Consider the following 23076-nt stretch of genomic DNA (forward strand, 5'->3'; position numbering starts at 1 on the left):
ATATATTATGTCTTTGATGTCTCTGTCTAAATTGAATATGGTAACTGTTGTAACAGAACCGTTTCAGTTTTGTGTATTTCAACTTTTTTAGTAGCTATTTTTTTGCATTTATTTTATTTTTCCCACTTGCCTTTTTAACTTTCAGAAGTTCTTTTTGATTTTTTCGCCTTATTATTAGATTCATCTAACAAATCAAATTAAATCACTTTATTAATCAAGTAGAACTTACAAAGTTATAGGATAGGTCAAATAGCATTTGTGAATATACATAAAATAATACTTAGAGTAAAAGTAAACCAAACATACATGAAATATTGTCATATGCATACAAAACATACCAACTTCATTAAACTCCAGCTTCATTAATTAATGTGATGGAGAAATAAATTTTTCATTTATGGTATAAAAATTATGTTCTTATAAAAACCTTTTAAGGGTGGTTTTGAAAACCTGAATTCTATCGGTAGTTTTCAATGAGTTAACGGTTATATTATATTTGATGGGATTTATGTTAAAATCATTGCACTTTCTTGTATTTACATTATGGTAAGATGAAATGCGATCATATTTCGACCTATTGGTGTGATTGAATACACATTTCAAAAATGAAAATATCCGGGAAAGTTAGAATTTTCAAATGTTTGTATAAATTTCTGCAGGTTTTCTGATTAACGCCTGCTAAAATCCGTATTTTTTTTGGGGCTATAAATACATTTGGAGCCAATGAAGAGCTTCCCCAAAGACAAATGCCATATCTGATTCTAGATTCTATATGTACATAGTAATAATTTCCTACGGAAATTATTACGTTCTGTTTCGGAATGAAATGTAGTAAACAATGTAGGTATATATATATTCAAATATTTTTGGGAAACTAGATGAAACAGTGATGGGCCTATAGTTCTCTGAAAGATATGGATCCGATTTTTTGTGGACAGGTACAACTTTTGCGATCTTCAATTTTTCGGGAAACACTCCTGTACTAAAGGACAGATTAACTAAGCAAGTCAAAGGGTAAATAATGCATTGCAAGCTTTTTCTGATCAAGAACATTGGGATTTAATCGGGTCCAGAAAAACTTTTATTCTTAAGTTTATTCGTTACGAGAGATAACAGTTCGTTATCTGTAATAGGCTCAAGAAATATAGAGTTATAAACATTAGTAAGATTATTGATGTGATTATTGGATGGGTTATTATTTTCAATCTTCCCAATTATCTTCTTAGGGGTAGTGATGAAAAAATCATTAAAAAGGCAGGATATTCTCTGAGGATAATTCACAACCTCACTTTCATGTATTGAGGAAATATTTTTCATAGTTGTAGAAGCGTGTAGATACTATTTATCACCCGCCATGCCATTTTTGTGGGATAATCTGATAATACAAGCGTTTTGTATCAGATATGAGTTTGGAATGTTCTTTTTTTGCCATTATATATTTTCCAATAAATTCTGAATAAGTGTTTTTAGAGTAAAGAGATTTTTCAACTTTTCGCTAGAGGCTCTCACTTCGTTAGAGAACCAGTTACTTTTTGAGTTGTAAACGCGACATTTCTTTAGCGGAAAAAATTGATTAAAATAAAATATATATAAATGGTAGAACTTCTTGAAGGCTTCATTAATAGGTGGAGGTTCTCTAAAACAATCTGCCAGGTTTCATCTTGGAGAGCTGACAGAAAATCTGTTTGTTTATTTGAATTGTACGACATTTTAAAACTACTTTTTTGAGATTGAGCTGGATTTTCAATCAGATGAGTTTCAAGGAGTATAATTTTATGATCTGAGACACAATTATCCAAAACACATATGATTGGTTCTGGAATATTAGTGAAAATGTGGTCAATGATACTGAAGGAGTTATCATTTAATCGGGTAGGCCACTCCACCTTCGAACTGAGTCCAAAACTAGATAAAAAATGTATGAAGATGAGAGTTACGTGAGCGATCGGATGAATCCAGGTTGATGTCCCCGCCAAGAACTATATAAACATTTGGTTTATAAAATTTCTCCAATATATTTATGCAATTCTCTGAAAATTTTCTAAATTTATATTATCGCAAATTAAGTCGTGTCTGTAGTATACAGCAACACCCCCTTTTTCAAATTTCTGCCTACAGAAAAAACTACCTAAATTGAAGCTGCTAATCTTTTTTAATAAAATCGACTCAGCATTACCATGAGATTCGTTAAAGTTTAAAAATTTAAAATTATTATTGTTTAGTATATCAGATTCTAACACATTTATAGTTTCATTGTTCAGGCATCTAACATTCAGTGAGAAAATGTCAGGAGAATATATCACTTTGGTGGATAATTCACTGGGTTCTGTTTCCGAAAAAACTTACTTATGCAAGGGCCTTCTGGCCAAAGGTTAGGTGTCATTGCTCTTCGAAAATTCCTGTCCATAAGGCTTTGCTCCCACGCTGTTTTATTATCTCTCCAAATAACCACATCACTTTTTTACATTCTAACATGTTTCAAAAGGTCACAATTAATAAAAGACCAATCAACAACTGTCCATGAATTTCCTAGGAAATGCCAACTTTTCAACAATGAATATTATTGCTATAATCGGATCTTATAAAACCAAATCTATAAAACGGACCCCAAGTCCAGCAGCGCATTAGTGGTTCAGTCTGGTACTAATGATGAGACCTATACCGGGTCGAAATAAAGCTGAATTACGTTGGTTTACGAATGTGTTATTTTTCGGCTCTGATTTCAAGTAGCTCATGAATAGTTGACTTCTATATTTAGTAAATGGTTAAAGTTACGAATATTTGAAATTTTCTATTATCGTATCTCATTAGGCTTTGGATGTAATAATTCTCAAAAGATGTGAAGCCATATAAAGGATGTTTCTTATCTACGGTACGAAACTTCAGAGGGTGATTCGTTAGGTCGTTTTAAGAAAAAAATTTCTATGAACATATGTCCGGAGTTGCTTCGTTTCTGAAGTATAGGACGTTGAATTAAAAAAAACGGTAATTATAAAATATCATATCATATCCTTACTCTGATTCGGTTGAAATTTGCTATAGTTATTTGAAGTAATAAGGCGGTCATTGAGCCCGAACTAGATTGAAATTATTAGGTCCAGTGGTGTCTCAGTAGGCACCACAGCCAACAATATTAAGACAAAAAAAGGCCATAGAATTTTATTTAGTTTTAATATTTTTTTAGATGAGGCAACAAAAAATGAACTTTTTCGTCGCTTGTGTTTTCTTCATATCAAGCTTCATTTTCTGAGAAAAAATCACTTCTAAAACCTATCTATGGACAACATAAAATACAAACTAAAAGTAAAAAATAATCAATTTCCACCTTAACGTAAATGAGCAAAATGTCCTTATGACATTGCATTTGTAAATTATTCCATTCTTCAAGTCATTCACATCTAGAACAGGAAAGAATTCATATCAGGACTGCGAGCTGGCTAATTTTGAGGTCCTGCACGTTTAATACAACGATTAGGGTAGTTGATGTCGAGATGCTGACGAGTAATAACATTAAAGTTAGCTGGAGTCCCGGTTAGTGCTGGTACTTTCAAGAAGCAATCACATGTTGCTTCTTGAAAGTACCGGCACTAACAAAATGGGTAAAAGATCTTGCAAAACAGTCCGTATAGGATTCACCTGTTGATATTGCTAGTAGAAAAAATGGGTTAATTAGGTAGTCACCAAAATCTTTCCTACCCAAACGTTCAGCGAAAATTGTTGCTCAAAATGACTTTCTCTAAAAACTTGGGGATTTTCGTCAGCCCAAAAATGGTCATTGTGACAGTTCATAATAGCATCTCATGAAAATTTGGCTTCATCCGTGCATACAATTTTTGGTAAAAAATTATCATTATGTGCCATGCATCGTATGAATCAACCACCTGTAAAACATTAATCTTGGGTGAAAATCCCGAGTCAGTAGAGCATGTACCAGCAGTATGTGATATGGGTATAGTTGGTTTCTTTTTAGAAGTGTCCATACGGTTTTTTGGCTAACTTCCAACTGCAGTGCTGGAACTATTTGAAGGATCTTTTTTTATCGCATCAAATATAGCTTCTTCTAGTTTAGGCGTTGTTACAGTTTCTGGTCTTCCACCACCTGAATTTTCATTAAAACTCGCAGTTTCACATAATCTTGCATGTAGCGTTCTCAATGTTTTAGCACAACCACATATAAAACATATGTCCTGGTGAATGATTCGTGCTTCTTCCGCATTTCCATATTCTAATCCATAAATAAAGTGCATGTCAGCCATTTCAGCGTTAGTGAAATTATTCATGATGGAATCACTGCTAATTGACAACTCTGACTTTCACTGATAAAACAACATCATCAGTGTCAGCTGCTCTCCAAAGCAGGTGTTCATGAGATGCAAAGTAGCTTCAATTTTTTTTCTTGAAAATGAAGCTGGATATGTTCATCAGAACTTTTTTTCTTAAAACGACCTAACGAATCCCCCTTCTGAAGTTTTGTACCGTAGTTAGCGAAGCTCTCTGGCTTACAGGGACAGGCTTGTCTGGCTATCAGTGGTTCCATCAGTACCACACCGTCAGCGGCCATGGATATCCTTCTAGATGTACCTCGTCTTCACATTTTTCTGGAAAGAGAGGCTCGTGTACATTGCCAATTGCACGAATCAATTCAATGCAGAGTGCAACAGACTGTTGGTTGTCATTGGAAGTCACAGCATTCTGGAAATTACCTCTGACTTTATGCCTCCAACTGTCAACTACGAACTGCCTTTTAAAGTACTATTCCCGAGTAGAGAGGACTGGACCCTCCGGGAGAAAGAAATATTAAGAGCAGACAGTTGTTGGTTCTCAAATGGATCAAAAACGCCTTACGGTTCTGGTGCAGTGTTTTCAGTTGCAGACCCAGGACAGAATTATCTACCTGCCTAGGAACTTATGCGACTGTATTTCAAGCGGAAATTTACGCTATTGAATTGTGTGCGGAGAGATTGGATAAATCCAACCTCACTCACAAGTCAATAAAAATATTCTTGGACAGTCAAGCGGCGTTGGAAGCTCTTGGCTCCTACCGAGCAACGTCTAAATTGGTAGCAAACTGTCAAAAACGACTCTCCTTGATAGCTGATTCTGAAGCTGCTGACTCTCGTGCAAAGGAGGGTGCTGCAAGCGGCTTCATTGGACCAGAACCTGTCATTGGCATCGCTTTGGGCTTTGCCAAACAAACACACACCAGAATGGCAAGAAGATTCATGGACTTCTGGATCTTCCAGGATTGGCTCACTCCAAGGCGTTTATTCACCCTTCGAAACTTGATTCCAAACAGTTGTTGGACTACAGTAGGGATGAACTACGATGTCTAACAGGCCTTCTTACAAGTCACTCTCATTTGAATCATCATATGCAGAGAGTTGGACTGTCGGAAGACAGTGTATGTCGCCTCTGTCTAGAAAATGCATATATACTTTGTGCCTGCCCCGCTGGGGACCGAATCAGGTTCTTTGAGTTCGGCAGATCCGTACTCTCACCATCTGACCTGAAAGACCACTCTCCATACAAACTAATCGGCTTCGTTAAGAAGCTGGGTTATTTTGGCCGAGTGTGAATAGGTGTGAGCCACAATAAACCCTTGTGGGTTGCGGTGGAGGGTCGAATAGACCTACCTACCTACCTAGGAAACACCCTTTATATGGTACTATAGTAAAATTAGGTGAAGATGAGCAAACAACAAAATCTCGTGGCATCATTCTTCAACATAGTCTATTTCATAAACTATTTTCTAGACAATTTTGTACACAATACACTCATGCTGTTAATTTTTTTCCAAATTTTAATTTATTGCCTCATTTCAGATTATAACTAAATGATGTCGATAAGCCATGTCTGGGCAATTTTTCCCTACGAATTCAAATTGAACCAAAGCGCTGCCGAAACAGCCCGAAAAATTAACCAGGCATTTGGCAATGAAAATGTTAATGAACGCATTATTCGACGATGGTTTGCGAAATTTCATTCTGGAGATTTTAGCCTCGAAGATGAGCCCCAAAGTGGTCAACCTACAGTAATTAAGGACTTCGATTAAATTGAATAATTATTTACAGAGATACTACAGTTTAAAGTAGACTCATAAAAAGAAACGAAACTTTTAAAACAACCTAATAGTAGGTGAGTAGGTAATTGATGACGATGACTTTTAAATACAATTAAATACTGAATTTAATCTAAATATTACATAGTCCTAACTATAGTGGTATAAATATAATACTCAGTACTTAGTAACTAATCTAATATCAATGATGAAATAATAATATCTCAAGTGCCTTCAAGAATTTGTTTGAAAGTGGTGAATTTCACTAGTTCGGACCTCCATTATCTAATATGATTTGTTCTCTAGAATCTAGAAGAACAAATAAAATAAAAAATTGAAATGTTTAGCTAAAGATAACAATTATATTAAGCAATAAACCGTGTGGATAGGTAGTAACAATCGAAATGTCAAGAAGTAACTTGCTTTGAAATCTTTTCAATTTTAATTTCATTGTTACTTGTTTAATTATTTTCTTTTTCAATATTTTATTGCAATTACATTTCACGGACCGATAACACTTTATCTTAAAAATTCTAAGTATATAATAAGTTTCATAACTGCAGCTGGCTCTATATTTCTACTGATTATCGAAAAGGCATCCACCCTGTATACTGTCACATTCATTGTTTTCTTCTGTAACCCCATTCCAAGTTTCAACTGGAAAACAATTACTGTTCCTATTTTTATCTGTACTTATCATCATCTTATCATTGCTTGCATAGCTAATCTAAATTTTCTTCAAACATTCACGTCTATTAAGAAATGAAAAGTCCGTACCATTTGAGATTTCGTGACTGCATAATACAGATATGATGAATGTTTTAATAAAACGTACGTATGTTCTTGACCTTAATAAAGATAGCATAGGTAATAATAACGGTGCTCTGGTCTATGAAGAAACTTAAAGAATGAAATGAAAGAATGTGATATAGTGATTATTGTGAAACTATTTCAACACCGGAAATAATAAAATTGAGAAAAATAACGTGAACACCATCCACTAATTGCACAAAAAATTGGTACCATTTAGAACCCCTGATATGCATTGATTTGCAGTTTCCTTTTTCGCAATATTTTCCACCCCTGAAACAGATCCTTGGTTTGTGCAACATGCCAATCTCCCACCCACCGATGTCTCATTCTTTATGTGTCATTCGAGTACTTTCACTTATCTTCGCTTTCCTTTTTCCGCTTCACCGATTTAGTGCGAGATGACCGTTTGGCGGGAGTTGGTCATTTTTCGCTTGATTATGGGTTTCCATATGTTGCGTATCTTTATACTAGCTTGGCTGAATACATTGTTGGACAACGTGTATGCGACTTCTTTGAATTTTCTCCTAAACCAATATTTCTCCCTGTGTATGATCTAAGCTTGGAACCACTCGATGTTATGTTGATGAGTCCAAACATCGCTGTGTGTGTTTCTTGTGCTCGGCCATGCAAACTTTCAATGGCCTCTTAGTTTCACCGATATAGGATTTTCCGCACTCACAGGGTATCCGGTAAATGCAATTCTTGGAATTGCAGTCCGCGTTTGGTGGCCTGGTTTTCATGAGGCTGCTAAGGATAGTCTTTCCGGATCTGAAGCAGGTTCTGATGTTGTACTTGGATCCAATTCTTCTTATCTTTCCGATAATCCTCTGATGTAGGCAAGGACAAGCACTCGTTGTGACGGCTTCTCTTCCTTGCGAGGCTCCCGCCGTCTTTTAGCCAAGATCAGAGCCCGAAAGCACGGTCTAATAGAGTCTTGATGATTTCTCTTTTAGTCGATTGATTGGATTCGTGGTTCAGATATTGTCCCATGTGAGTGGACATGTTTCCCATTTAGTGTCCGGTCCTCTTCACCAATACATCTAGAAATGGCAATTCGTTGTGGACTTGCTTCTCCATTGTGAAGATCTTACGCTGTTGATGTGTTTCAGGAAGGCGTCTTGTTCAGTATTCCCATGGTTCGATATTATGAAGGTGTCGTCAACGCAGTGGCGGCGCAAGGCCTAAATTTATTGTGGGCAAGGTAAATTTTGCGAGGCCCTCTGATGGTGCAAGAAGAAAGGTTTATAAAATGAAAAAACATTTGTTGTTTTTTATTCATTGAAAAACACCAAAATTTTTACTTTTTTTGGAACATCAAACAACAAAATAAAAAAAAAACAACTTTGAATAAATAAAAAACATCATATATAGGTCGCCGTATCAAAATTCCAGTCATAGTCACTGACACTGCGGCAATATACTCTTTGAGACCTTTGAAATGAGGAATTGGTCCTTGGCAGACTGTTTTGGTTGCAGTATGAAATCAAAAATGAAATGTTGTACATACTCTTGAAAATATCGAAGTTTTATTTCAATTAGTCAAATGGATATATTGTTAACCATTATTGAATGTATAATTTCTCTTCATATTCTTGGCAACGAACTGGTAACATTTGAACAGTTAGAGCGATTTTCATGAAACATATCCAAGAATCACCCCGACAAAATTAACTATTAAATGAAAAACCGCATCAAAATCGATCAACTACAGCTACAGTGCCACAGACAGACGCACAGATATACAGACACACAAGTCATACTTTCAACATACCTTTTTTGCATCGGGGATTCAAAATGAAGAAAAAATAATTATTTGAAGAAACAAAAATGTTCTTCTTTTGCTTTTACTGAACTCCTTAATTATTGGTGATGCTTTGATGCTATAATCTGCTTGGATAAAACTTCCGTAGCTGAACGTCTTTCTTGACCCATTGTATTTCTTGAATAATTTTTTATTGTTTTTAATTTTGAAAAGCTTTTATCAGCAGAAGCAGTACTTACAGGTAATTTGAGTAAATTTCTTTCAAACCATCCTCTATAATATATTGAAGTATATAAACATGTCTTTGATGGATGAATTTGAAATAATTCGTAATGATAAAAGTCATTGCTCTCACCTACTTGCAGGACTGTGTGTGAATCTCAACAGTTTTTCAGTATTTGCTCTTCTGGAATATTTTTCAATTTGTTTAAGACTTGTTAGAGAAAACCAAAATCTCCAAAGTGTTGATATAAATCTCGAATCCATATTGCTTATCACAGAATCAATCATGGTATTAAAACATTTTGCTCATACCGGCTTTTGGCAGATAGTATAAGTTGATCGCTGCCTTCATAATCAAACATCCTTTTCTTTTTGAATATACTTTCATTATTAAAATCTCTTAGCAAATCATAACTGCTTTTCTCAATAAACTGACGAACGTCAGACAAGCAATTTTCTATAAGGTTTATCGATATTCTTTGATCCAGTCATAAATAATAAAGATAAGACAAAGATGAGAATTTTTCAATTTATCAATTTCATAATACAATGTAGTTTATCACAAAAATGAATATATTCATGAATTTTTCATTCATATGCTTTCGTTGGTTGAGAATTTTCTACTGTATCAATTATAAAAAAATCATGGCGTGTCCTTTTGGATTTTTTAAAATTTATTTTCTGCTTTGAGGCGCGAAGCCCTTTACACCGCGAGGCCGAGGTCGGTCGCCCACACCGCCTACGCCTTACGCCGTCTCTGCGTCAACGTATCTCAACCATAAGTGTTTTGCGTGTTCGACGATTATTTGCTATCGAAAAAAATTTAGCAAAGAATTTGCATGAAATTTTGTGTGAAAAATGGAATTAAGTACTCAAAAACACTTGAAATGTTGACAGTGGCCTACGGTGACTGTACTCTGAGTTAGAAAATGTTTACAAGTGTTTGGTACAAGCTTTCACAGAAGGTCGAGATAATGTGAATGACGACGCTCGCCCTGGACGCCCCAGCACATCAACAACCGATGAAAATGTTGAGAAAGCGCAGAGAATTGTTATGGAGAATCGTCGAATCACTATTAGAGAAGCTGCTGGGGTGGCTCATGGCTCATGCCGAGCAATTTTTTCGTAAATTGTGGGCATGAAGCGTGTGGCAACGAACTTCGTTCCAAAATTGCTGAATTTTGACCAAAATAACCGTCACATGAGCATCGTACAGGAATTGTTGAATGACGTCTACGGCGATCCAGATTTGCTTAAAAGGGTCATAAATGGATGACGAATCATGGGTATATGGTGATGACATCGTAATCGTGTCAATGGAAGAGCTCATGAGAGCCAAGACCAAATAAAGTAGGGCAAGTTCGATCAGATGCCAAGGTTTTGCTCACTGTTTTTTAGAATACTGTGGCGTAATACACCAGGAGTTCTTGCCGCATGGTCGTCGCGTCGGTCAATAAGGAGTATTATCTTGATGTTATGCGCCACTTACGAGTAGCAATATGGGGATAACGTCTGGTTAAACAATTAATGGCTTTTGCATCACGATAATGCACCTGCTCACTCATCATTGCTCGTTCGTAATTTTTTGGCCTAAAACAACACCATAATCATGTCTCAACCACCGTAAGTGTAATATATCTGAAGGGAACTACTTTGAAGGGGAGAAAATAGAAATTTATGAATAAATGAATTCACCTTATTTCTTGAACAGACAGCGTACACTGAGCAGCGAGGCCTTATGGAGATATTAATGCGGAGGAAATCGGAGAAAATACACCAAAAAATTGGTTGTCCGAAGTTTATTCTAGGGCGAGAAATCCTTATGGTGTGTGATTTTTGTGTGTGTATTTATTTATACTTTACCGGCCTATTGAAATTTTGCTCTAAATATTCTTTCATGCTCTCTCGCAGCATTTGATTTTTTTTTGAATATAAAGTATTTTTTACAGGACTTGTCTTGAAAAATGAAAATAAACTCTCGATTTCCAAAAAGCGCCTACACTCTTCATCAGCGAGAAAATTCATCTCAATAAGTGAATTAGGTCCAATATATTTTCATACTATGATGAAAAAAAAAGTACTAGGAATAAGAATAACCATTGACAAAATAACTATATATAAATAGGTGTAGATCATGCAAAGAAGTAAGTTAGTTTCAGCCACAAACTGAAAGAAGAAAGCCCTCTCGAAACAGTTACTCTCATTAGAACACTGAATTATACGAAAAAAAAACTTTCGAAACAAATGCTTTTTTATATGAACACTTAAAGTTACTTATTCGCATGATCTACACATATTTGTATAGAGTTTTTTTTTTATTCGCAGTTCTTCAATTCTGGAAAATGAATTATTCCGTGGGGAATTCTTATAATCTCTCGACCCTAGATAAGTCGTCTCAAAGTTTGATTCACAACAAAAGTCTTAGGGCTACATCATGTAGTACTGTAACAATTACCACAGCCCGAGTGCTCCAAATCGAAAGATGCGATAGTATTATCATATGCGTTTGTGAGCCCCAGTCACTTAAGGCAACCCCTCAAAGCTGAGCCAGAGAAAACCTCAGAAGAAAACCTGGCCGTAGCTTAATCGCGACAGATACATCGAGGAAGGTAAATATTCGGTTGCAAAGATCGTAAGTAAAGAAAAGAAAATTGCGAAAGAAAAATAAAAAAACGAGTCAAATAAAAAAGCCGTTAAAAAAGTCCTGCAACCTGAAGCGGAAGATGAAGCTGAAAATATTTCTCCATATGATGAAGACTCCGACTGGTGTGAGGAAGACGAAGTTGAAGACTAAATCGAAATACTAACTAATCAAAAATTACTGGTTGATATCTTGCCTCGTCTTCTAAGGAAAGATTAAATTCTTGTTCGTTTTTCAATTAAGAAGAAATTATTTTCCAGGAAAAGTTTTGCATAAGCGTGATGATAACTTGGAATATTGCATAAGTTTCCTCTGTGCAAATAGCAAATATCAATTCCATAAGCCAAGTAATCCTGTTTTATGGTTTACAAAGGGCAAGCGCACACTACAGACTTTTTATCGGGCGATAGTTTAGTCTGGTTGGGTTGGGTGGGGGCACACTAACCGAACAAAACTGTTCGGTTCGGTGCGGGTGCGCAGACCACCAACTGAAAAGTCTGAACAGTTGTTGATGTATATAATATTTTGACGCGGTGTATTGAAAGTATTGAGGAACGTTTCAAGGAAAGCTATTATATTAACATTGGAATATTCTTTTAATGTTTCATTATATAATGCAGGTCGCTTTTCAACTTCCGCATTTAAATTTTCTACTGAACATTCGGCAATGTTCGACATAATTATGAAAAAATAATATGTAATGAAAACGCAAATTTATTCTAAGATAAAGTAGGTACTAGATAATATTTTATATCAGATATCAACAATGAAATGTAGAGTGGGTAGTCTGCAGGCACCGACTGTTTAGTTGGTGAATCTGCGCACCCTCATAAACACACAGTCTGATTAGAACTCGGCCGATAGTTGTCCAACTTTGTAATTGAATCAGAATTGGGACGCCTATCCAACTTGTTTCTGATTATTCAGTCGGCCGACTGGAATCGCTTAGATGTGCGGACTCACATTACGATTCTATACTACTAAGCATCCAACTAAACTATCGACCGATTATAAGTATGTAGTGTGCGCTTGTCCTAAACATGCGATGTGAAACTCACATTGCACAGGAAAAAACACCTTACGCCAACACTGTTACTACTATTTCAATGTTGATATTTCCCAAATCAATATTCGTTTGTTGATATATGGAACACTGTTTGAGGCCTCTCTGCGATAAGTTGCGAAATCAATTTGTCAGAATTCGCACGAAAAGCACGAACGATCTAAGCACATGGATCGGTATGGAACCGCGTCCACAAATGAGAAAATTCATCGAAGTCAAAAAAAGCTTCGATCGAATAGACCACTATGTTCTTCTCAGTAAATTGACAAAATTGGGACTATCTAACCAACTGCCTACTCTAATTGAATCATATCTAGTTAACAGAAAACAATTCGTCGAATATGAATCTTTCAAATCGGCTCAGTACGTAGTTACATCTGTAGTACCACAAGGTTCTAATCTTGGACCTCTTTTATTTTTAATTTTTATTAATGAATTGGCAACCTCTTTGAATATTCCTAGCCTACTATTTGCTGACGACCTGAAACTATATCATAAAATCGACGATATTACAGACTGTCAATGTGTACAACATGAATTAGATGTAATCAAACTTTGGTGTAATAATAATCGTCTACAACTGAACGTATCCAAATGTAAAATACTATCATTTACAACAAAACAGCTAACTTTAATGTACGACTGCACAATACTACAATCAACCGCGTACATGAGCTAAAAGATCTTGGTATAACATACCATACCATACATATGTGTTGTAAATTAACATTTACAACACATATAAGGAATATGACTGCTGATGCAAATAGGATGCTTGGATTCATTTACAGAAATGGCAAAAACTTCAAAAGTATTGCCACCTTAAAATTGCTATATTTTGCGTATGCCAGATCTAAGTTAGAATATGGCTCTGTGTTATGGAATCCAGTTTACGACTACCAAAAAACATAAATTGAGAGCGTGCAAAGGAAGTTCCTAAAATACTTATGTCTAAAAGTTGATGGACAATACCTGACGAGAGGCATCGATCATAACATTCTGTTGACACGATTTGATATAACATCTTTGGAAAATAGGATAGTTATCCTTGGTATAAAATTCCTGCATGAATAACTAAACAACAATATTGACAGTACGGTTCTTTTACCCGAGATAAATTTCTTAGTACCAAGAAGTAAAGGTCGACACAATCTGAAATTCTATTGCGAAGCATCACACACAAATGTTATGCTACGATCACCATTGAATTTTATGTGCAGTAGCTTCAACAAAATCTGTGAATATTGCGATATTCATTTCGACTCTCTGAACGCCTTGGTATCATGTATCCACAATCACTTTTAATAATACTATAAATAACATTTGTGACAGTACTGCTACATTGCAAGATTTGTGACTTTTTGTGTTATATACTCAATTTTTCATTCCTCTGTTGAAATTCTACGCGTATACGAATATTTTACATATATATATATATATATATATATATATATATATATATATATATATATATATATATATATATTTATATATATATATATATATATATATATATATATATATATATATATATATATTTATATATATATATATATATATATATATATATATATATATATATATATATATATACTTTGTTTTAGCATTTACTTTTATACATTTCTATATTCCATTATTTTTAACATTTATTTCATATATACTCTGTAATAATACATCGCTTTTTTTTCGCGTAAATAGGATTCACCCACATTTCCCGCCTTCATCGATATCGCCTGTGCCTGATACGACGATTGAATCAAAGGTGATATTTGCAAAGCGAAACATTTTTCATTAGAATAATTAAAAAAAACCGTTCCCAAGAACCATTTCGCCTACTACGAATCCAGACGAATACTTCGGAAATCGTGCGATGCATATCGTCCATATTATTAAAAAAATGTTCTCTGGAAATAGGCATAATGTACAATAAACGAAAGCAGTGCTCTACAGGAATAGCTAGAAAATGAGATTGTACTTTCTGGAATTTTCATTCACCCAGAGGATACTTTTTTAGCAGCCAAAATATACTTCATGTGCGATAATCAAGTAGACATGGTAATTTCAACCAATAAAAAATACGTGTAAGTAGCCTTCTGAACTGGTTGCAATCTTTTGTAGAACCTAACGCACAAATCGGGAAACCGACCATGTGAACTATACTGTACAAAAGATTCGAACAAGAGGCTTGTGATCATATATACCTATAGAGAACTTTTATCAGCTCTTAGCAGTCGTAGTACCACGTGTGGAAAACTTCTCTGATTAAAAAAAAACCTAATGATGGAATTTAATTTGTAGGTAAATATTTTTTTCCTATCTATAGCTTCCTAAGTTTTTATTGCAGGTGATGTTCAGTTCAGGATCTAACTTGTATCAAAGAAACGACGGATTTTCATCTACATTACAGAGAAACGTTAATTTCCCTTTAATTATTTAATTTTACCATTGATTCGGCCGTTACTTGATGAAGATCCATAGTAATTTCATAAACTACACCTTTCTATCTGATTTCACAAACTTTATTTTCAAAAAATGTATCACATGTTTCGCTATCACAGTATCTTTTTCGCAATAATTGACAATACTACAAGTTAATTGCATTATGTACTCTGATTTTTATATCCTCCACATCATTATGAGTCAGAGATACCTACAAAGGTACTTCTTCGATCATAATTACTTATAGCATGTACCTAACTTTAATATACCTATGGTACATACTCAAATTATAATTACCTATCTAAATCATATTATATCAATTCTAACTGAATAGGTAATACAATTTCCAAATAATTAAGCATTACACCTTTATTTTCAATGTGTAACATTTCAAAATCTGTGTTAAAGATATGATTTTCTTCTGAAAGATGATTTGAATATGTTGAACTTGTTTTCTCATTTACATAGCGCATATAATGTTCTTGGATGCGATTCTTGAATGTTTTGCCAGTTTGAACAATATGTAACTAACCTTTCCTTTTCTATATGCAGTTTAAATATCTTATTTATTAAAAAATGAAGTCACTTTTTCTGTTCTATTCTATTAAATGAGCTTTAAATCCGTTGTTCACTGCATTTTGCTCGATAATATTGAGTTCTTTGCCTGGTTCGGTGATCCAAAATATTTTAAAAAAGCGGTTTTTTCAATTGGTTGGGAAAGGGATCAAAAATGTTCGTAGATAAACAATTTAGTTTTATGCCAACGTTTTGGACTTTATTAAATCCATCATCAGAGCTCTATAATAAAATAATTTAATGAGTGAACAGTATATGCCAATATACATTAGTTGCAGTTAATTTTATAAACGACGTTTGATTGCATATTTATCGGAGTTTTTGTTTTTTGTTTCGAAAATAATCTTTTACCTACAGTGTTAGCATTTGCAAACGCAGTTTTGATGTGTTCATTATTTAGAACTGATTCACGTTTTTCAGAAAGCTGTAGATAAGGAATTTTGAAATATTTTGAATTGGTAATTTCCAGTGTAGGTTGTCTATTTTCATTTATAATTTTTTTCACCAATGAAACTCAGTATCAGAAATTATGAGTTCTCTTGATTTTAAGTTCCTAATGATATTAATTATATTGTTAAAACTGTGTTGTGAAAAATAATTAATAAACCTATCTGAAAAAGTAGTTTTGTGGTACCAGTCGACTTTTAAAATTTGGTTAGGTGTTCTCGATATCTTAGTGTCTAAGAAGGCTAGAGAATTGTCTTTTTCCAATACTGCTGTAAATTTCAAATTTGGGTGGAAGCTTTGAAAAACATCAATAATTTCCATTTTTTTATTCTTGGGTATTGAAATTAAAATGTCATCAACGTATCTTTTGAAAAACGGAACTGAAAAAGACAATTGTTCTAGGCTACGTTGTTGGAGTTCAGGCATCACTAGATCTGCACATATAGGTGACATACAGTTTCCCATTCCTAGTCTGGATATTTGTTTATAAAAAACTCCGTCGTAGTTAAAATAGTTCGACTTAATGCATAATTCAAATACTTTTATAAATTCATCTAGAGGTAAACTAGTGAATTCTGAAATTTTGGCCATCTTTTAATAAAACAATTATTATTATAAGTTCCCACTAACAGTGTAGTTAGTAGAATTTGATGACGACCACTTCGACAATTAAGGATATTTCTGTCAATTCTTATTCATCCATACTAAATTTGATAAAGGGGAAGACCGTCAATTGAAAAATTTATCAAGAATGCGCACTTCAGATATATTAGAAACTGATGAATGTTGACTTGAGAGATACGATTCTATGTGTAATTATCTGACTTCTACTATCAGAATCACCATCTGAGAACGCATTAAGATAACTTTTTGACAACAGAGGTTTTCTCAGTCAGCCTGGTAAAATGACCAGTACACAGCCTATTCAAGTTTTTTGGGAGCCAACATCATTGTCAAAAGGTAACCATTTAACAACTTCCAACATCAAACATGCTGTTACAAACGAAGGTTTTACGAGATCGCACTGCATCGATATAGATGAAGGTGTTGATACATTAACTTCATTTCTCCGATAAGCAGAAATGATTATTGACCGCATATCACAACAAGCCACGTCATTTGTATGGACTACATAAGATTGAAGAAGTATTTCTCTTAGTTCCATGAATTCCGCGATTATTAAGAATTCTGGAAATAAAATGTATTAGTTACAGTGCTGCCTGGTATTGGATCATGAGTGCATGAGATCATGAGTTTTTGAGCCCTAATATGTAGTTTGCTGCTGGCAGTAAAAGTTGCAGTCGGGGACAAAACGTGGTCGAGTTCGAAGCTTGGTTTACAAACAAACCGCCATTGGAACCCTCGTTTTCCATCGAGTTTTGCTGTCAGAGACCCTTAAGTGAATAAGAGTAGGCATACGGTTGTTTTTAATAGTTCCTCAAGTAAATTGTCAAACACTTGTCACATTAAACAATGTAATCAATAATATTATAATAAAATTAGTCTAGATCGACAATAATAATAAATGGAGGAATTCTTCCATTATTTTTATTGTATACATGTATTCTGATTGTTGCAAGAGAAATCAGCGCCAGAGCCTACGGCACGAACTACCGTACAGAAATAGTCATTAGTTATGCTTTATTGAAACGAATCAATTGAAAGTATTTCAAACGGTTATAATTAAACGATTAAAAAATAGATTTATCTCTTCCTGTACTTGTAACAGGATATCGACTGCTGGATATCGAATGCGGTTCGGCAGGAAGTGACTATTATTTTATTTCGAACATGAATCCAGTTCACTATTTACTCATGAAGTAATGATAATAAATTAAAATTAGATGATTTCATGAATATAATTTTTGAAACATTTCATATTAATTATTTTTATGTGTTTCATAAATATGTCACAATATTTTAAAATAAGCTTGAAGGAAAAGCAAAAAGACGTTATATGGATCGTTCGTTGTCTCATCATCATTGATAACGTCTACCGCAGCTGTAGACGAAACGCCACGTCCAATAAACCCGAAAATAATTTCGACACAAGTATGTCCAGCCTTTTGATTTTCAATTTTCATAAATAATAATAAACATTTTCCCCGTTTTCTTGGTAAATTTAAATCATTTCTCAAACTATATCACACGTCTACAACAAAAACAGTATGTGAGTAAATTATCACATTTTTATTCTCGCTTCAAATAAATATGGGCAAATTCATTTGTTTGATTTTGGTTGTTATATTCAACAGAAGTACTTCTCTCACATACCACGGACCCATTTTCGACATCATTATGTTTATCATTTTTCATTAGTTATTTTGACTAATGATAATGACTAAAGTTATTTCGCGGTCATTGGTCGATTTAATTTTTTTCAGAAAAAACTTATTTATCCCGTGAAAAATGAGAAGAATTTTCGAAAAGAAAAGTCATCGATTTCATTTCAGTTGATTACGAAAAATTAAGAATAACATTCCGGTAACAAGCAGTTTTTGGTCTTTCGTTCATTTTAATTTTTTGCACATTTTATTCTTTATTTTATTTTTATTTAACAAATAGCGTGGTTATATTTTTAAAATTCAAATTCATCATCAATTTTTTGTATTTTTAAGTTTTTCAAATAACACAGCCGAATATTTCAGTTGTGGTTTCATAATATTTTTGACATTTCATTCATATTGCCTAGTTTTTCTTTTTGAACGGTTTATTTCGCTTGCCCTGTTTGTGTGTTTGTTCATTTATTTGTTTGGGTCAAATTCAGTAATTGAAGTTTGACCCCCTTTTCATGTTGACAGATTGATCTGATAACATATTTAGTTTTGATGACAATACAATTTGATGAATTCTGTATCATTATAAATCCAAGATGGCCGCAGCTACAAAATCACTGATTACAATTTTTTTTTTACAACTACCTCAATATGACAGGGCTTGACTAGTACTATAGTAGTGTAGTAAACTGTGAAAGAAAGGCAAATCCAATATAATATGTACAAAAAAACTTTATCAACTCTGAATCGGAATACAAGGATGGATTCTCCCATCAATGTCAAGATTTTGTATCGTGTCGAGGAATATGTGGCGTTAGGGTGGATAAAAATTGAAAACTGAAAACTTGAGAATAAAATAAGTAAAAAAAAAGTTTTTTGTGCTGAACGGCTTCATTGAAGAAAAATTATGAAGATAATGTACTAAAAAACAAAAAAAATATTCAGAAGATCCTAGGTAGCAGTCATCACACCAGATTCCTCAGCAATCTACGGTATTGATCAGATAAACAAAAATCGTTGAGCGTAGCGTAATCTGAGTAAATATATAAATACTACGCCTTTCTCACTATTTTTTGTTTCGTAGCAGAGCCTTTTTTTTGAGTGTTCATTGTACAAAGAATCAAACAACTTTTTCTGTCATCTCGACAGGAGTTAAATACGATCCGATACGCGTTTATCACGTTATCTCTTATTGCCTTTCCCTTACTATTTTTTGTTTCGTCGTAACTTCCTTATTTTTCGAATTTCATAGTACAAGGAATTGAATAATTATTTCTGCCATCCTGACAAAACGACCCGAGTGTTTCTTTCCTCCATCATTCTTCAGGTTTTTTTTCGAGATATTTTTTTCCACTGGCAGCAATATGTTTTTCAGATATTGAAGAAATGGAATTTTTTTTTCTGTCTGTACAGAACGATCCGATATAAATATTTGTTATTTGAAATATCTCTTTCAAAATTTATCGACAATTGTGCTTCATTTTAAAAACATATTTCGAGTACTAAATCTAACGAGTATCTAATAGTAACCAAGACAATGAAAAAAAATCTGTTTTTATTTCTTTCATCCCCTAATGGATATCGAACTATTTGAGATTAAGCAAACAATATGTTACAATCAACAATCATAATTCGGGAATAAGAGATATTGATCTTGGTGTGCCGCAGGGCTTAGTTTTAGGCCCAGTATTGTTTATCCTATATATATATATATATATAAATGATTTGAGTAATTTATCGATACCAGCATCACTCACTCTATATTCAGATGATACGTCTGTAATCATATCAGATAAATCCAATGTTGCCTTGACGGATAAATATAACATCGTTTTCATAGAGTACATATACTTCATAGCTGTTCCTAAATGTGGAAAAAACAAAATCAATGAGGTTTCATAACCGTCAAAAATCATGTGAAGAAATTACATTCAGCTCAGATGGCTCTTCTACACACCAAATCTTTCCAGTGATATTATTGTGTAACAAATTATGCCTGAACTGGAAAAATCACTCTCAGTCACTGATTTCCAAAATGTATTCATTATCATATCATAGGAAGGTGATAAGCATTAATCAACTTTTTGCGTTGTATTATGCACAAGTTGACAGTAGATTGGGATATGGTATATGTCTATGGGGCTCAACTGTATTCATTGTTCAAAAGTGTGTTCAGTGGTCACTGCGTGACTGCGCTTCTCAGTCCGTACAAGTTGCAGAAATGTTTTTCAGAACTATAAAATTTTAACAGTTCCTTCGTTAGTCATTTCTGAACTCTCTGTATACTTATTCGAGAATAAAGACTATATTCAGTACCAACGAGAACGTACATCAACACAATACCAGATCTAAAAATCACCTTGATATACTTTTCAATGAATACTGTGTATTTTTCAACTCTCCTCTATCTATGACACCCAGAGTATTCAATAAATTGACAGGCTATATTAAAGAAAGTAAAAGTACAAATCAATAAGCAAATACGTGAATATTTACTGGAAAAATGTATAGTGTTGAAGACTTTATGTTATGAAACTGTATTGTCCTGTTTTTGAATTTTTTGAATATTTCATTACTTGGTACATTGTAAACTATTTTCAGAAGCATTGGTCCAGACTATGAATTCTGAATCTGAAGTCTTTCACTTGTATGTTCTGAATTTCAAACTTTTTCAATTACATTTCTATTTTTTATCTACTCTAATGAATCTGAAGCCGCCCCTAACCAGTACGCCGGCCGACTCATGGAACAAACCCATGACATCACCGCGAAAGAATGCAGTCGGGAATCGCCGGTAAAATTGTAGTACCGAACCGACTACAGATTTCTAGAAAGGACTGTTACCGATATAAGCCCGTCTTCCCGACCCAAGAGGGCAGTTCAGAAAGTGAATCGAGCGGCTTAACAGGAAATTCAAATAGTGAAAATACATTGAACGTTAGTTGCTAAGTGTTGTAATAAATAAATTAGTTTGTGATAAGTGAAATATTGTTGTAAATAAATTTGTTCAAGACAAATTACATTTGAGGCAGTACATTTGAGTTGTACTTTGACTATTCATATATGTTCTCTACTGGAAAATAAAGATCTTATCTTATCTTACCTCAAATTCTTTTAAAACCTTAAATCTTTTTGTCTGTCACTTATAATATTTCATCGAAAAAGTCAATAATAATCTTGCGATATTATTGAGATAACAGCAAATATTTTCTTTTTTTTTCGTTATTCTCCTTCACTACTTTAAAATGATTAGAGTAATATGTATTCGGTGCATCATTCTCGGCATCATTACATACAAAACTTGCTAAAAATGTAGTGATAGCAATAGCAAGAAAAACTAGCCACGCATACGTTGCTAGTTTTTCTTTTCTGGAAATTGTTCTTGTGTGTCTGCTTAGATTGGGGGAGAGTTTTGTAATTTTACTGTCAATGTAATGAAATTCATTCTAACAGTTTCAACGTAGTGATGTGAAAAACATATGTGTTATGTTAAAAACTGTTTTTATTGAAAATAAAAATATCAATTTTTGGAAGTTGAAATATATACTAAAATCACCATTCACAATAACAAAATTATGGTTATTTTTATCAGTAGGATATCAATACAAAAACCATTATTTATCAATATGTTTCAGGCGATATCTCAAAAGTTGTTCATCATTATTTGCTAGTTCCTTCCGTGTCGGACATTCCTAATTTAGTAGCCTTATAGATTCCAAACAATTAATTTGAATCGTAAAATGTTGAGAATGCAATTAAAAATTATTCCTGAAAAAATTCGTAAACACTAACCTTCTTGTCGATTTCCATCGATCTTCTATATCCACTATATCCGGGTCGATTGGCTATATAGCTGTTGGCTGCATACAATCCCGTGTAGGGCTTCGGTAACCCAAATAGTCTTGGTGACTGTTGAGGACCCGGACTGGGATTAGGACTAGCGTCGATTTTCTCCACAGGCATTTCCCTTTCAACAGTCAACCTGACGAATCTCTCTAACCCAGTAAGCATACTCACAGCTTGTTCATGAAGAACTCCTGTGAGATCAACACCGTTTATAGACACTACTCTGTCGCCGACGGCAAGTTTGCCATCCTTATCTGCAACTCCTCCATCAGTGATTCGAGAAATATAAATTGCATCAGAATCGGCCTTAAACGGTTGCGACCCTTTTCCTCCAGCAATACTGAAACCCAGTCCTCTAGAGTCCCTAATCAACGTAGTGTGGATTAGGACTTTCTGGAAAGCGATGTCGTCCTCTAACGGAGGGGGTAACGGTGGAGGAGTGATATGCTTGATGGAGGTATTGGCCGGAGATTCACTTCTGTTGATACAATTCACTACCGAGGCGGTTTTCGGTATTACATTATTCGGAGGGCGAACTAGTCTGGTGACTTCTCGTGTAACCTCAAGGATCAACACGGCGCCTGAAGCTTTCAACACTTCTACTGCGTCGTAGTGACTCACAGAAGTAACGTTTACGCCATTAACTGTGATTACTTTATCGCCGACTTTGAGACCGGCCAGATCCGCGGGGCCGTTCTCAGTGATTCGAGATATGAATATCCCTTCGTCATCGCCTTTGAAGGGAGTTGATCCGTGGCCGCCCGCTATAGAAAGGCCCAATCCGCTTTGAGAACGTTCAATATGAATTTCGTACTTCTCTTCTCGGAGTTCCACAGCTGCGTCAGAGTCTCCTGCTGTAAGTAGATAAATAAAGGATGTTAAGGCGAAGTTTGGGATGCAGGGAGCTAATACACAAGTGGTTTGCTTTGTGAA

The 23076-nt window shown here is 34.4% G+C and overlaps 1 protein-coding gene across 9 annotated transcripts in view; it reads right to left on the reverse strand.

Moving 5' to 3' along the window:
- scrib (scribble planar cell polarity protein) overlaps nucleotides 1-23076 on the reverse strand; it is a 313705-nt gene that overhangs the window by 55586 nt on the left and 235043 nt on the right. For all 9 annotated transcript variants that reach the window (XR_012465828.1, XM_074177044.1, XM_074177046.1 and 6 more), the window contains one exon: nucleotides 22090-22997. Coding sequence is in view for 8 of the 9 variants with exons in the window: in XM_074177044.1 (XP_074033145.1) it covers nucleotides 22090-22997 (908 nt within the window). In the remaining variant the exon portion in view is untranslated. The remainder of the gene's footprint in view (nucleotides 1-22089; nucleotides 22998-23076) is intronic.

Source organism: Leptinotarsa decemlineata, unplaced genomic scaffold (assembly GCF_025532065.1).
Source record: "Leptinotarsa decemlineata unplaced genomic scaffold, Ldec_3_MD MMD2_tig00002159_RagTag_RagTag, whole genome shotgun sequence".
NCBI classification, from domain to species: Eukaryota; Metazoa; Arthropoda; class Insecta; order Coleoptera; family Chrysomelidae; genus Leptinotarsa; species Leptinotarsa decemlineata.